The sequence below is a fragment of the Pelobates fuscus genome, chromosome 7 (genome assembly GCF_036172605.1).
Source record: "Pelobates fuscus isolate aPelFus1 chromosome 7, aPelFus1.pri, whole genome shotgun sequence".
In the NCBI taxonomy this organism is placed as follows: Eukaryota; Metazoa; Chordata; class Amphibia; order Anura; family Pelobatidae; genus Pelobates; species Pelobates fuscus.
The window spans coordinates 20,808,836-20,826,070 of record NC_086323.1 but is presented as its reverse complement, the minus strand read 5'-3'; the positions used below and the strand labels follow the sequence as shown (position 1 = coordinate 20,826,070).

The 17,235-nt window shown below is 39.0% G+C and overlaps 1 protein-coding gene across 1 annotated transcript; it reads right to left on the bottom strand.

Moving 5' to 3' along the window:
* Positions 1-453: 453 nt before the first annotated feature.
* Positions 454-16,982, bottom strand: LOC134568999 (cytochrome P450 4B1-like). Its single transcript, XM_063427776.1, has 12 exons — positions 16,656-16,982; positions 12,794-12,938; positions 12,122-12,166; positions 11,350-11,477; positions 10,414-10,538; positions 9,060-9,211; positions 8,822-8,928; positions 8,274-8,464; positions 7,877-8,010; positions 5,237-5,301; positions 2,326-2,408; positions 454-695 (listed from the first exon to the last, which is right to left on the bottom strand). The coding sequence occupies exons 1-12, from the start codon at positions 16,845-16,847 to the stop codon at positions 503-505; spliced, it is 1,560 nt and encodes a 519-aa protein (XP_063283846.1). The 5' UTR covers positions 16,848-16,982; the 3' UTR covers positions 454-502.
* Between the last annotated feature and the right edge of the window lie 253 nt (positions 16,983-17,235).

Below are 17,235 nucleotides of genomic sequence, written 5' to 3'. Positions count from 1 at the left end.
TCCCCCTGTCATGGCGGGGGGGAGAGGGGGGGGCAAGAGGAGAAGGACCCCCCCCCCCACTGGATAACCATCTATAGGGCAGTTCCCTTGCTCTCTCGTGTCAGTTTGTAGTCTGTGCAGAAAGCTGCAATGTAGGTATGGACCTCTATAGCAACAGCTGATTGATATGTGGGTGCCAGACAATGTTTTATAAATGTTTTACATTTGCTAGTACTTCTGATTGAACAATTATAATTACATTGTTATTCTTTCACTGTAATGTATTGCATATAATAACGGATGCACAGATTAAGAGATTACAAGCTCTGTAAAAATCAGTATGTAATTGGACATGTGAATTAGATTATAAAAAGTTCATTATAATTTTGTAAACGTTTAAAATAAACTTTCTACGCTTGTTAACAAATGGCACATTTGAATTTATTAGATTATTTTTAATGTAAAATTTGGCTTAATATTCTCATGAAAGTCATTATATCACAAGTCCGTCAGACAAAATGATTCAGATTTTCGATTTTTTCTCTTCCGTTTCCACCTTCTTGAAGCGGAGGTAAATCCCATTCACAGAGCGTAAGACAAGCTGAGCCAGGTTTAGCGGCTCATTCTCAGGGTCAGGACTGATCTCGAATCTCTTTAAGGTCAATGCTAAAGCCACTTTCATCTCATTCATAGCAAAATTCTGTCCAATGCAGTTCCTGTGGAAATTAAAAGATTTAGTTTTCACCTCACAAACAAAAAAGTTTAGTTATCATAAGTGTATACCTTTATTAACCCTAACAGCATGTACAAATGATATACCATTACTTTACATTTCTCCCTACTGGGGACTACATTTAGAATCATTTCCTTGCTGAGCTTAAACCCAAAAGGCACACAATGTGCAGTGCTGCATTCTAGCAGCAAGGCAGCAGGGGGAGCTAAAGTAATATACCAGGAGATACTTGCAGGTTGTAATAACAGCCTCCGGTGCCCTAGACAATAAGTATGGATAGTTTTGCAAAGCAACATTATTTAGTAGAGAAACAGACAAGCTAGTTATATTTATTTTTTTATTATATAAAAGTGTATTCTTCAAAATTCCAGCAAATATTTCACGAATATCCAAAGGCACATTGATACAATATGGTACAATAAAACACAAAAACAATAATAATACACAATAAATACAAAATTTAACATAGAACAGGTAGGAAATATATAATCAACCATGACGGGTGCATTCTGTTTTGAGATATGTAGAGATTTATCCTCTCAATGAAATAGATTAATTCTGTCACTGGAGTGGGAAGACCCTCAGTACCGTTTATAAATAATGCCAGAAAAACACTATCACTAATATTTTCTTTCAAAATAATTTATCAATTGCTCTGATAATAAATATGTTTCTGTGTTATATAAACAATTTAAGTACTTATGAGACAAATCCATTGGCGTTACAGAAATTTTCAAATATTTTATCGGGATAAGAAGAATACTGTGGTCAGGTAAACTATTATTTATAAAACAAAACTATAAATCTGTGTTAGTCTATCTGGCCTCAATTCAACAGAGTTTCCATTAGTTAAAGTGTAACTGTCACTTAAGAGCGTTTTGCACAGCCTGAGTTTTTGTTTTACAATGTACAAAGTATGCTTGACTATTCTGGCAGAGCCAAGTCAAACCGTGTAAATAAATTAAACCCTTGCACTACTGTAAAAACAGGAGTGTGAATGCACACAACTCTACGTAATGAATGACTGGGCATGCATGTTCTTATACAGCATGTGACAGACCTCTCTGTCCCTGGATTTTATATTTTTAATTATGAGTTTGTTGGTTTGTTCGGTGATTTTAACTTCCCCTATGTACAGTATGATTTCGTTCGAACAACCGAACGAATTACCGAACGACAAACAATTCAACGTGGGATAGCTCTTTGGAGCATTATAATCACTAGCTCTTCTAAGAGATGTTCCTGCTCTGCTCTACAGCCTCCCTCTCACTACAGGGGAGAAAGGACATCTCTTGTGATGGCGAAAACCCCTCACACCATCGGGGTGACCGCTACACAGCATTTCTCTGTAAATCTCAAGTTCTTAGCAAGGATGGTCGATAAAGTCACCCTGAAGGAGGAGGTGCTGAGGAGTTAAGTGCATTTTTACTTTTTCCACCATACTTATTTTAGCACGTGCTTCTCATGTGTTTCATGGGACAAGTGAGTGAGGAATGAGGAAACCCTATTGGTTTAGTCATTTTTTCATATTAAGATATGTAATGTCTTACTTTGGTAGGAGTAAATGGTATCAAATTTAATTCTGAGAAAATCCGTACAGTAACTCTCATTACCTGGATCCAGCAGAGAAGGGCAGGAAGGCATGTGAGTGTCTGGTCGATGTATTTTCAGGGGAGAATCGCAGGGGATTAAAAACCTGAAAATAAGCACATGAAATATTATAATAATTTAAATTGTGCAATTTATGCTGGGCTTTATTTGGGGTATTGGAATTCAGGAGATAATATGATTCATATATTGAAAAAAAATGGAAGAATGAGACAGCGCTTACTTAACTTATAGGCAGCAACCTTAAAAGGAATCCCTCAAACCCTTTAAAATAAGACAAGAAAAACAATAAAAAAGGCTGCGCCACAATCAGTAATAAAAAGTCCAAAATATATTATCCTTACAAATGGTCTTTAGTGATGAGGTCTTCTACTATTGCAGTGGATCCACTTTATATGAAAGATAAAAAGAGAGAAGGACAACCAATGGTGCAGTATGTAAAATTCAAATATAGACGTAAAGGAGTAATAATATAAAACTCACATTTGCCAGAGCTAATAACCAGCTCTGGGGTGAAGCGCATACAGCGGTATAATCCCCGCTTGTGGGATATAAATGGATTCCTCTCCGTCACTGTTGTCCAATTCTCGGATAAAAAGAGACAACCAATAGTGCTCACTGTATGGTAATATTGATAAAAGAATAAAATAATGTACTTACAAGACAAGAGCAGACCAACTGCTCTGTGATGACAGTGTGGGTGGATTTATCCCCACCTAAGGATTTCTTTAGGTACAGGAAACTTCCAAAGATGTATTTCAGAGGTTTTACATAAAACCAATAAAAGGTGAATAAGATAATACTAAAAAGCCAGGGTAAAATAGATTATGTGTCTATAAAAAAGGTAATTGGCACAATAAAATGACCAAAAATACTTTAATATATTTAAAAGAACACAATATTAGATATCCATAACGCGTTTCGTCAAAAAGACTTTTTCAAATGGAAAAAGTCTTTTTGACGAAACGCGTTATGGATATCTAATATTGTGTTCTTTTAAATATATTAAAGTATTTTTGGTCATTTTATTGTGCCAATTACCTTTTTTATAGACACATAATCTATTTTACCCTGGCTTTTTAGTATTATCTTATTCACCTTTTATTGGTTTTATGTAAAACCTCTGAAATACATCTTTGGAAGTTTCCTGTACCTAAAGAAATCCTTAGGTGGGGATAAATCCACCCACGCTGTCATCACAGAGCAGTTGGTCTGCTCTTGTCTTGTAAGTACATTATTTTATTCTTTTATCAATATTACCATACAGTGAGCACTATTGGTTGTCTCTTTTTATCCGAGAATTGGACAACAGTGACGGAGAGGAATCCATTTATATCCCACAAGCGGGGATTATACCGCTGTATGCGCTTCACCCCAGAGCTGGTTATTAGCTCTGGCAAATGTGAGTTTTATATTATTACTCCTTTACGTCTATATTTGAATTTTACATACTGCACCATTGGTTGTCCTTCTCTCTTTTTATCTTTCATATAAAGTGGATCCACTGCAATAGTAGAAGACCTCATCACTAAAGACCATTTGTAAGGATAATATATTTTGGACTTTTGCCTTTTAACTGGACTTTTTATTACTGATTGTGGCGCAGCCTTTTTTATTGTTTTTCTTGTATGATTCATATATGTATTGTCACTTTGTAGCTAAAATTGTATTTTGATTTTATGTTTGAAATTGTTGCTTATCGCTTAAATGGTCTCACATTTTCAAATGATTTTACCGGGAATATATGTTATATACTTCACTTACCATTTTTAAATAGCTACCAATCATAACACAGGATGCTGTACAATATACAGATCAGCCACAGCATTAAAACCACCAACCTAATATCGTGCAAGTCCTCCTGGTGCTCCCAAAACAGCATGAATCATTTTTTTTGTGCCAGCACATCCCATGGATGCCCAATTGGATTAAGATCTGAGAAATCTTGAGGCCAAAACAATGACTTGAACTCTTGATCATGTTCCTCAAACCATTCCTGAATAATGTTTGCAGTGTGGCTGGATGCATTGTGCTGCTGAAGAAGGCCACTGCCATAAGGGAACACCATAAGTATGAAGGGGTGTACCTGATCTTTAATAATCTATAGGTAGGTGGTACGTGTCAAAGTTACTTCGACATGAATGCCAGGACCCAAGTCATTCTAGTAGAACATTGCCCAGAGCATAACATGGTCTCTGTTAGCCTACCTTCTTCCCTATCTTGCTACCATCTCTTCTCCAGGTAAATGATGCACATGCACCCAGCCATTCACCTGTTCTGAAAATATATGATCCTTCAGACCAGGCAACCTTCTTTCATTGCTCCATGATCCAGTTCTGATGCTCACATCAACATTGAAGGCACTTTCGGTGATGGACAGGGGTCATTATAGGCACTCTGACCGGTCTGAAGCTATACCCCCCATAAGCAGCAATTTGTGTTTTCTGACACCTTTCTATAATCACAGAATCAAGGTTTTCTGCAGTTTGAGCTACAGTAGCTCTTCTGTGTATTTGGACCAGGCATGCTAACCTTCGCATCCCTCATTAACCAATGAGTCTTGTTCATCCGTTGTCCTTCCTTGTAATACTTTTGGTAGTTACTACTGCACGCTGGGTACACCCCACACAACTTGCTGTTTTGGAGACACTCTGACCCAGTTGATAAGGCATCATTTTGCCCTTTTCAAAGTCAATCTTTCCTCTTGCCCATTTTCCCTGCTTCCAGCACCTGCAATTTAAAAACTGACTGTTCACTTGCTTATATCCAACTTGTTTATATTCAACCCTGTGAAAGCTGACAATGTAACAATATTATCAATGTTATTCACTTCATGTGTCAGAGGTTTTAAGGTTGTGGCTAATCGGTGTACTTATTGTCAAATTAAACGTGAAATTTGAATAACTCTTTAATTACCTCTGGTTCTTCCCAAATGCTGGAACATCTATTTAGGTTATATATACTCAGAACTATATTAGCACCTGTCAAAGAGGAAAACACTATTGAGTGTGCAATGAATTATATACAGAAAGAGACCCACAGTTTGGCCTAAATATACTATTTAAAGCCATGTATTACTGCAAAAGATATGAAAGCCTAAGGAGGACTAAGACCACCACATTTACACACCTTTACCACTAGATGGCAGAATAAGAGGTATAATAATATAATAAGAATATTATAATAAAGAACAAGCTTCCTGTATCACATACTCTTGTGGTCAGTGGTATATTTTGGCTTTGTGGTGCCCTGCGCTCAGGCACCCACCTGATGTAAATTTACCCCACCCCTTCCTATCAAGGCCAAACCTCTTCCTGTGTAAACTCCACCCTTTTCTCTTTAGACTCCACCTTTTCCACTTAGAACCCCACCTCTTCTTTTCTGTGCATTAAAAGTGGATAACCAGTGCCTATATTTTGTTGTTTTGTGTACCATTTCTAATGTTGTATCTATTATTTTAAAAAAGCAATTAAAAAGAATAATAAAAAAGGAATATGGCAATCAAAATGCTTTTTATTATTATCTACTTGAAGAAGCCTTTTTAGGCGAAACGCGTCTAGATGCTGTTTTTATTATATTGTAATAAAGGAATTATTTTGGCACAAAACATTTTGATTGCCATATTCCTTTTTTATAATTTTTTTTTTTATTTTACACGTTTTTACCTGACTATAGAGATGTCCCGAACAGTTCGCCGTCGAACATCGCTTGTTCGCGTTCGCCACGGTGGGCAAACATATGCGATGTTCGGTCCGCCCCCTATTCCATAACATTGATTAAACTTTGACAACCCCCCCACCCGCCGCTCGGGGGTGGGGGTGGGGGGGGGGGTTGTCAAAGTTTACTCAATAAAAACCATAGGTCCCCCCCTTTTTAGTATTTAGGGCCCCCACCCGCCACCCACAGCGCAGGGGTGGGGGCCAGGGGGGAGGACAGTAGGTCCCCCCCTCATTATTTTTATGGCCCCCACCCACCGCGCAGGGGTGGGGGCGGGGGGGAGGACAGTAGGTCCCCCCCCTCATTATCTTTATGGACGCTGCCCAGGGGTGGGGGCCGGGGGGGGAGGACAGTAGGTTATCTTTATGGCCCCTCATTATCTTTATGGCCCCCACCTACCGCTCAAGGGTGGGGGCCGGGGGGAGGGCAGTAGGTCCCCTCCCCCATTGTAATTTATGGCCCCTACCCGTCGCACAGGGGTGAGAGCCAATAGGTTGTTTTTTTTGTGTTTTTTTGTTTTACAGTGAGCAGCCACTGGCTGCTCACTGCTTACTAGACATGCCCCTACTCGCGGTATAGCGAGTAGGGGCAGAATTTACCATTACTAAGTAATCTTTACTTAGTGTTAGTAAATGTGGCTGAAAGACCAATTTAGGTCTTTCAGCCTTTTAGTAGATAACTCCCTAATACCGTGGGAATTAGGGAGTTATCTACTAAGCGGCTGCAAGATGCAGCCGCGGATCAGAGTTTGCATGCCACAGTCCAGGTGTTAGTCCCCTTGAAACAACTTTGGGTTTTAAAATTCGCCTGCCTATTGAAGTCTATGGCGGTTCGCCTGGTTCGCGGGTTCGCGGGTTCGCGAACATTTGCCGAAATTCGCGTTCGCCATTCGCGAACTGAAAATTTTATGTTCGCGACATCAGTACCTGACTACATTGATATTCAGCACTCAATAAAGAAGCACAAAGAATCCGTAGGTGGGGATTATACCACCCATATGCTTACATCGAGCAGTATAAGCCTGCTCTAAATATTGTGAGTACATTTTATATTTCTTAAAAAAAATGTATTCATAAAACAGAGAGCACTATATTTTACTATTTTTACTTTTGGGCTGGAGCGTACCAACACTGGACTTCGGATTTGTCCCATATATCTGCAAACCAGCGCCACTTCACATATCCTTGAGTGGGGATTATTCCACTTCACGCATCCAATACCAGAGCTGGATTTTAGCTCTGCAAAATGTGAGTAATACTGATTACCACTGTTTTATAATTTTAATTTGTCTACATACTGTACCATTGTAGTCCTGTTCTTGTTTTCTTTCCGCATATGCTTCACCGAATCTCAAGTATATATCCGTGAAGACTTGCTCCATTTTATATTTCAAGAGTGCTCCCTATAAGCGTGGATTATATCACTCTGGATTTATGATAAGTTATCTGGACTATTATTAATACTTTTAGCATTTGTTTTGAGGCGCACCCTTTTTTCTGTTTTGTGTTATTTTGTATTTCATTTACTGCTAGGGGATTAAAGGGGACTCCCCTTCTTCTTTGAGGTGTGCAGCCGTTTACTGTGTATAACATATCTCTCTGTGGCAGCCTAGCGCTGACTCTTCTCTTTGTTTTCTCCCAATTTTGTTACAAAGAATGATCAGAAATTGCAGCATCTAGATGTGCATAGATGTCCCTCAGTGAAGAATGTTAGTGGAAGATATTTTGAGAAATAAAAAGTAAAAACCCTAATAAAATATTTTGAATTCCTGGACGTATCTACAAAATTTTGTCTGCTGTAGACTACATGTAATAATAGCGTAGAGGCATGTACGTTTACCTTTTGGAAGAGTCCTTCCATCACAGAATGTGATTGGCTGACTAAGCTCCCTGGCAACCTCTGGGACTGGTGGATAGAGCCGCAAAGACTCCTTGATGCACAAAGTGGTGTAGGTCATTTTACCTAAATCATCCCTTTTCACATTCAGATAACAAAAAGTCACAAAAAGCATTAACTGAAGAGATAAAGTAGTAAAGTAATATTAAGAAGATAAATGTGTCATTTACTATAGTCATCCACTAAAGAGGTGTTTAGGTTTAGGTCTAAAATACGTGTTTTTATCTGCCTCAATTATTTATTGTGATATATAAAAATGAAACTCTTGAATTCCAAAATTATCAAACATGTAGCTCTGTACTATAGAAACAATGAAAAATGTTTGTGTTCAACTTCTCACCATTCCACTGTGTTCCTTTCACCCAGAATCTCCCTGATCTCCTCTCGACATTTCTGTTGGTGCTCGGGGTACTTGGCCATACAGTATAACATCCAGGAGATCCCACTGGCTGTGGTATCATGTCCCTCAAACATGAAGGTGTCTACCTCAGCACGCATGTCCTCATCAGACAAACCCTGGCCTTTTTCATCCTATGAAAGCAAGAATATTTCTTCAGGCTTTTTGTAAAATTTGTATTGTTCTATATTTTATCAAAATATGACATTTTAGGTGGATGAGGGGACAATTACTATATTTTTAAGCTTACACAGTTATGACTTCATGCAATTTTATGGTGGATATAGGAGTAGGCAATGGAAAAAGAAGAGACTTAGTAAGTTGGACAGGGCATAGAATCTGGGAGGAAATTGATGGAATTTGACACAATTCTAACAGCTAATGACACATTGAATCAAGAACCTAGAAACACAAAAACAACCAACAACAACAAAAAACAAGACAAACATCTATCTTTAGTGAAAGAGGTCCCTGGCTGGTACATTCATTACCTTTGCACACAGAAGAATATCCAAGAAGTCTAAATGTCTCTTCTGTTTTATCTTTTCAAGCTCTTTATCCATTTTGAGTGATTCCATTCTCTCTTTAATGACCCTAGCTGATCAGAAATAGAGAAATGCCTAGCAAATCATTGTTGTAATAAATTCTATTGGTTTATATATGTGATTCATATTTAGCATGTTTATCTATCTGTCTGTCTATCTATCTATCTATCCACAGGATAAATACCGGTGTGTTGATGCACTGTCTTTAGTGCTCGACGAAAGCGGAATCCATGGGGGCTTAGGTAGAAAATAAGATCATTGTGATACGGAATGCAGGAAAAGCGGTAATCCACGATGTAACTGATATCGTATACTGCTTTAATATAGGCATTTTCACTGCAGGAAGAGAGCGGGAGAGGCAAGCCTTGTAACATGTCATTATAGTAAGAGCAGCACAAGTGGATGAATTATAAGGTTTGCACGTCGCTGTACAATAAGTGCAGCAATGTGCAATATTAGCTGAGTAGTATCGGAAATATAACCCACAAATGCAATGCCAAAGTTATCCATCTGTGGTTTAGTGGAAACATAGCATTATCTAAGACATTACTTATCTGTTCAATCCAATAATGATTGACACATTTGTAATCTGGCAGGTGTAGGGATGTAGGATACAGTTAACCCATTCTTGACTAAAGGTTTTGCAAATATGTTTACATCACGACTGTCTTACAAGTCAGTGTTCCTCAACCCTCTCCTCAAGGCACACCTAACAGTCCAGAATTTAGGAATTATCTGGGTGTGTCTAAGGTGTTCAGAAAAATAAAAATAAAAACTCTACGGTGAGTCTAAGGTGTGTTTTTTATTTTGTTCTTATTTTTTAAACGCCTTAGACACATCTGGGTAATCCCTAAACCCTGGACTGTTGGTAGTGCTTTGAGGAGAGGGTTGAGGAGCACTGCTACAAGTCATCAAAGGATAAAATAACAAAATACAATTAGTAATTAATATGTCCCCAACCCCCCAAAATGGCAGGAGATTAGAAACATATTTATTTTAACATGATTCTAGGACACAATTCCTAAAATACTGTAACATTATTAAAAACAAAGGCCATAGGTAAACTTTAATCTGCAATTTACCAGAAATAAAAAATCCTAAAACACTGGACTAATCTTTAAAATTCAAGGTAGTTTAACCCCTTAAGGACCAAACTTCTGGAATAAAAGGGAATCATGACATGTCAGACATGTCATGTGTCCTTAAGGGTTTAAAGAGCAGATGTCTCCATGACCGGCCAATCTATGCCAACCAGTGATGGATTGGTGACCACATATTGGCCTTCTGTACATCTGGGTGGCTTAACAGACAGTCATTCTTCTAATACCTTGCTCATTTCACATTTTTTTAATAAAAATGAATTTCTATGGAAGTACACATTAATTTATACTGTAAATAATAAGCTGTTTGATATGGTTTTGTATTGGTGACTGATTCTAGTGTTAATACTATAATAATACTGGAGGAAGGATTTATCTGTGAGAGGGAGAGCACTTAATACATGCTATTCTAACAAGTAGATATCCTAGTTTTAAAACCTGTTATTCTGGCAGTCGCTATGGTAACTGAAGGCGCATTTCATGATCGTGTCCAGCGTCATAAGGCTGACATGGTGAAATAGCTCCACTGGCTTGTTGTCATAAACAAGTTTCTCCCATTTATCCTAAAATAACAAGAAAATATTCTACAATATACTCTATATCAATCCACAAAATGTACCCATAACTGGATCAAGTAACATTGTATGCATCACAGCCGCATCCTGTGAATAATGTCATCATTGCTGTCCAAGACTAGTGAAAGCTAGAACAGCAACAACAATAAGGTGACTATAGGCAGTTGCCTAGGGCCCAGGGGCTAGAGAGGGGATCAAAGCCATAAATTAACTTCGGCTTAATTCCCCTTTAGACTTGTGCATGGCAACAACAATTGGTGCAGCCAAAAGTAAAACTTGATTCGGGCAATCCAAACTTCATCCATGCATCATTGCGGTTTGACCAAATAGCTAAGTTCATGAAAAGAAATGTAAAGCCTATTGAGGTCAATATATTACTATAAGGGAGGTTTAATATATCCTAAAAACAAGCAACTGGAAGCTACTGCTGCCCAATCGCTAATGAAGAATAGGGGGCCTGGCATAGGTCCTCCCATGTCCCTACCCTTGTGCATTGAGTGGGGGCTTGAAATTAAATAATGGGGGATGAACAGGTCATTGTCCACCCCTATGCCCTCACCCCTGACCAGCAGACTGGGGGGCTCTTTTAAAGAAAAAAAAGGGAGCTGACAAAGGGGTCAGTATTTCAAGTCCTTTTGTATTATACAGAGAGTTTGACCAGAGCCTCTAAAGGAGAAATTAATTTTCAGTACTGGGTGTAGATCAGTGATGAAGCATAGATGAAGATGAGTATGGCTTTATGGGCTAATTTGTTTTCTTGGAAAGATCACAGTGCAAAACAAAACCCATGAGTACATACCAGCATGACATTGGTACAATCTGACATCAGCTTCACGTATGGTTTCAAAACATCATAGTGAAAACCAGGAGTGATCAGCCGACGGTGGTGGAACCACTTCTGTCCAGACAAGACCAACAGACCCTTTCCTAAACAGTGGAAACAAAATCTAAATTATTTAAAGCCCCCCTCCCAAAAAACCCAATATATCTCTTAAACAATTTGGGGACAATTTACTTAGAAGTTACATGTTTTAGGTCAAAAACACTAATAAATCAGAGACAGAGAGATGATTTTGTCAATTTGTCATATAATCAGAATTTCTCATCACACTGATTATTTAAGCCAACTTTTCTTTATCAAGGATTTAGATTATGTACATATGCTTGGCGACCCATTCTTTAGATGGAACATTTTCAAGTGCAATTTAATTAACATAAAAAAATTGCACAATACATTAATTGTCATCTTCTCAGGTGGGTTTCAGATGATGAAGGCAGTGCTACTATAGTAATAAGATGCCTTGGAAATAACATATGTGAAATGCTTGTTCCAACTAATTAGGACAAGAAGACATGACTATTTTTGGTTCCAACCACATGGCCAAAAACTACTGTTTTAAATTGTTCTATTGCACAGAGGAGATGGATGGTAGATAAGATAAGGGGAGAGAGAAAGAGAGAGATTGATTCAGAGAAAAGCAGGCTATAGAGGAAGGAGATGAGAAAGAGTGACTTATAATTGTTGTCTATGTGGAGTACTTGTCGCTCTAAAGATATAAGGCATTACGTACCAATCCATGGAGTAATAAAATAGTAGGCAAAATTATCCTTTGGGTCTGCAAAGCAATAATAATTTACATGTAAAGCTTGCTGTACACAATGAGCATCATAGAGCACTATACAGTTTCCATATGACAGGAGAATTGCTAGGTACCAAAACCATTAAGGATTTTAACTCAAAGCAAAACGAGATGCCCCCTCTGCATGATCTCTAAACTCCTGTATCCATCACCCAAAATCCTGCATATCTACCTCCACCTTCAGCAAGCAGGCTTATCATTATTGCCCATATCCATTGTAATGACGTTTAAGTCACACTTCCATTAATATCACACTGACCCATTTGACTTCAAAACCAGAATCAATTACTCAAAGAGTTCACCATCGAACAGAAACATCTTGGCAAAGAGCCTTAGGAACTACCATAATATGGGACTCCTAATCTTAATCTTTGAGTGTCCTTTTAAATCCAATGGGTTTCATGTCTCAGTGGCACCATTGCTCTTACATAACAAAATTACTATATGACAACATTTTTAAACCACAAGGGACACAAGGTGTCTAAAGTGTGTGTAGCAGACACAGATACCGAACATATATTGCCTAGTTGGTGTATTGTATGCGGACATATCTATCAAGTTTAATAGAACAACCAGTAGCAGAATGCATGTCCGTTTCCTTACCCTGTCTGGACAGAATGGCCTTTGCATAGTCAGGATGGCAGATAATGAGTACAGGATAGAAGCTTCCCATCCACAACGGGTAGGCATAAGGGTATTTTTCAGCATAACCATGCATGATGTCCAAGTCTTTCCCATCTCCTTTAAACTGTAGGCACAAAATATGCTTTCAACTTTTCAAAATAATGATGAAAACTGATTGATTGAAATCGGGCAATTGCAGAAAAAAGATGAGGTTCATGGTCCATGACTGGGGTCCAAGTATAAGATTTAAGCATCTTCACAAATTAATTTAAATAATAAAAAGCATCTACCTGCCTTCATGCCTCTCACCAGAAGTGGGACCAATCTATTGGATGCACCATGGGGTAGAGAAGAATATTTCTAGCAACATTACAAGCCTCATACTGGCCCCCTGTGGTCTTGCACTTTGTGCAAGTATATTAGGAAGATTCTGGGGATGATATAATGCATTGCTAGCTTAAGTATAATATAGTAGATTCTTATAGCAAGAAGCTCTGAATACAAAGGAAATAAGAATAGTTCTAGCTACAGCACAGACCACATACTGCCCCATTGTGTTCTGGCACTGTGTGCAGATACATTAGGAATGTGTTGGGGAATTATATCATACATTGCTGGCCAAATATAGTAATGCAGTAATGGCAGATAATTGAGCATTGAAACATGAGCTATACACCAAATCTGGTTAATTAAGCTAAAGTTGTTTTGGTGATTAAAGCTGACTTTGCGCACCATGCAAATGCCTCCTCAGTCTATACATCTTTTCTCTGTCCCAGACTGTAGTTGCAAGAAAAAGTATGTGAACCCTTTGGAATGATATGGATTTCTGCACAAATTGGTCATACAATGTGATCTGATCATCATCTAAGTCACAACAATAGACAATCATAGTCTGCTTAAACTAATAACACACAAATAATGAAATGTTGCCATGTTTTTATTGAATACACCATGTAAACATTCACAGTGCAGGTGGAAAAAGTATGTGAACCCTTGGATTTAATAACTAGTTGAACCTCCTTTGGCAGCAATAACTTCAACCAAATGTTTCCTGTAGTTGCAGATCAGACATGCACAACGGTCAGGAGTAATTCTTGACCATTCCTCTTTACAGAACTGTTTCAGTTCAGCAATATTCTTGGGATGTCTGATGTGAATTGCTTTCTTGAGGTCATGCCACAGCATCTCAAACGGGTTGAGGTCAGGACTCTGACTGGGCCACTTCAGAAGGTGTATTTTCCTCTGTTTAAGCCATTCTGTTGTTGATTTACTTCTATGCTTTGGGTCATTGTCCTGTTGCAACACCCATCTTCTGTTGAGCTTCAGCTGGTAAACAGTTGGCCTTAAGTTCTCTTGCAAAATGTCTAGACTTGGGAATTCATTTTTCTTTGGTTGATAGCAATCCATCCAGGCTCTGACGCAGCAAAGCAGCCCCAAACCATGATGCCCCCACCACCATACTTCACAGTTGGGATGAGGTTTTGATGTTGGTGGCCTGTGCCTCTTTTTCGCCACACATAGTGTTGTGTGTTTCTTCCAAACAACTTAACTTTGGTTTTATCTGTCCACAGAATATTTTGCCAGTACTGCTGTGGAACATCCAGGTGCTCTTGTGCAAACTGTAAACGTGCAGCAATGTTTTGTTTGGACAGCAGTGGCTTCCTCTGTGGTATACTCCCATGAAATCCATTCTTGTTTAGTGTTTTACTTATTGTAGATTGGCTAACACAGATGTTAGCATTTGCCAGTGACTTTTGTAAGTCTTTAGCTGACACTCTAGGATTCTTCTTCACCTCATTGAGCAGTCTGCGCTGTGCTCTTGCAGTCATCTTTACAGGATGGCCACTCCTAGGGAGAGTAGCAGCAGTGCTGAACTTTCTCCATTTATAGACAATTTGTCTAACCGTGGACTGATGAACAGCAAGGCTTTTGGAGATACTTTTATAACCCAGCTTTATGCAAGTCAACAATTCTTAATCGTAGGTCTTCTGAGAGCTCTTTTGTGCGAGGCATCATTCACATCAGGCAATGCTTCTTGTGAAAAGCAAACCCAGAACGGGTGTGTGGTTTTTATAGGGCAGGGCAGCTGTAACCAACACCTCCAATCTCATCTCTTTGATTGGACTCCAGTTGGCTGACATCTCACTCCAATTAGCTCTTGGAGATGTCATTAGTCTAGGGGTTCACATACTTTTTCCACCTGCACTGTGAATGTTTACATGGTGTGTTCAATAAAAACATGGCAACATATCATTCCATATCATTCCAATGGGTTCACATACTTTTTCTTGAAACTGTAATAGGAGCTTCTGCCTGCTAGTAATAAGGTTAGGAGAGGAGTGGACCACCGAGTGCTAGAGGACAGTCCTTAGAAATCGTAGAGCTAGTGCATCATTATACGCTTTTATGCCAAGCTCAGGGTGCTGTCTGCACAGTATGATCTTGGTTGTTCATCCTGCATGATTGGCAGGCAGTCTGATGAGCATTCACGCCAGGCTGATCATCTAATTCTTCGTACAGACTCACCCCCTTTTTGGGCATGTTTGTCCTTTTGGGCAGTTCTGGTTACGTGACTCACATCAGTGGCCCACCCTTTTACCCCGCCCACAAAAATCCCGCTTCACCGGACACTGCTGTTAGGGGTTATGAATTTACTTGAAAGATGAAAGTGAGAGATTAGCATAGAGTGTGTGTTTTCTGATAGCTATATCCTGTGAGTTTCCCTCCAGCACCACCTCCACCAGACACATGACACTTGGGAGGTATGATTGTTTTTGTGTTTTCTATCGATATGATTCTGTAATTAGGCTCCATCATAATTGTCAGAACCAGGCCAAATGGGCTCTTAATCCGGCCATGGTAGTTCCGTCCAACCCCTTTACAATTATAGGCTTAGAAGTGTCGGTCAGGGTCTCTGTTTGATAAATTACATTTTGTAAGCTTGTAATTAAAGTAACACTTTCAAATTTACAGTATAGAAATTGTATGATATATAAAACATTAAAGGGACAGTATAGTCACCTGAACAACTTTAGCTTAATGAAGCAGTTTTGGTGTATAGAACCTGCCCCTGCAGCCTCACTGCTCAATCCTCTGCCATTTAGGAGTTAAATCCCTTTGTTTATGAACCCTAGTCACACCTCCCTGCATGTGACTTGCACAGCCTTCCATAAACACTTCCTGTAAAGAGAGCCCTATTTAGGCTTTCTTTATTGCAAGTTCTGTTTAATTAAGATTTTCTTATCCCCTGCTATGTTAATAGCTTGCTAGACCCTGCAAGAGCCTCCTGTGTGTGATTAAAGTTCAATTTAGAGATTGAGATACAATTATTTAAGGTAAATTACATCTGTTTGAAAGTGAAACCAGTTTTATTTTTTCATGCAGGCTCTGTCAATCATAGCCATCACAAAGTGATTTAACTCCTAAATGACAGAGAATTGAGCAGTGAAATTGCAGGGGAATGATCTATACACTAAAACTGCTTTATTTAGCTAAAGTTATTTAGGTGACTATAGTGTTCCTTTAACCCCTTAAGGATCAAACTTCTGGAATAAAAAGGAATCATGACATGTCACACATGTCATGTGTCCTTAAGGGGTTACGAATCATATCTTTAAAAATTTATTGCACTTAGGACAAGGCTGCAATGTGCAATGTTTGAGATGGGAGGCTTCTTGCATGCTAGTATCCTGCAAGTATCCCAATGCGCCACTCTAGGCCTGAAGAGCTTTAAGATCATAGGCCAACAGCCTACGGCTAGGAAAGGGCTTGAACAATTCCTGTCCGCTGCCTCACTCCTCCCATATAAAACCAATAGCTTGAATATCTGCATGCAGCTTACCTCGTGGACATTCCCAAACAGCCAGTGGGTCTTAGGCCCCGGGAAATCTTTAAATGTTGCCAGCAGTTCCCTCCTTGTCAGGTACAGTTTGCATGCTTTGAATATTGCAAGCAGGGCAAAGAGCCAGGCCGCCCATTGGCAGAGCTGAGTTATGTTCAGGGACAGCAGATCAATCAGCAGTGAGGATGCCATAGTAACAGAACACAGAGACTGCGCAGCCACACAGCTGGCAATGTGAGTTCTCCTGTCCCAACTTGCAATCAGACTACTATAATAAATGTATCTGTGTCACTATCATGACAAAACACCTGCCAGTATGAGAATCAATAGGGCAATGTCTACAGGAGGAGATCAGATCTGGCCGGAGGGAGGAGGAATGTCACATGAGAGATGGGGAGATAGTAAACAGGCTGCATACAAAAGGTAATCCGAATTCTCCGGTCATGCTCAGTGCTAATAAAAAGTACTAGAAAATCTTAACTTTTTAAAATGTTATTAAACTTTTAGACCAAAGCAGTCAAGCTGGGGAAATAGTAATTTTAAATAATTCCTAGCTTATTGATGTACCCAAAGAAACGTT

Excerpts from the sequence above, each read along its gene's own strand:
- LOC134568999 (XM_063427776.1), bottom strand. The coding sequence starts at position 16,847 with ATGGCATCCTCACTGCTGATTGATCTGCTGTCCCTGAACATAACTCAG. Across the intron at positions 11,478-12,121 it reads TTTTATTACTCCATGGATTG|GAAAGGGTCTGTTGGTCTTG; the intron begins GTACGTAATGCC and ends TCCACTGTTTAG. Across the intron at positions 8,011-8,273 it reads GAAAGGAACACAGTGGAATG|GGATGATTTAGGTAAAATGA; the intron begins GTGAGAAGTTGA and ends GAATGTGAAAAG.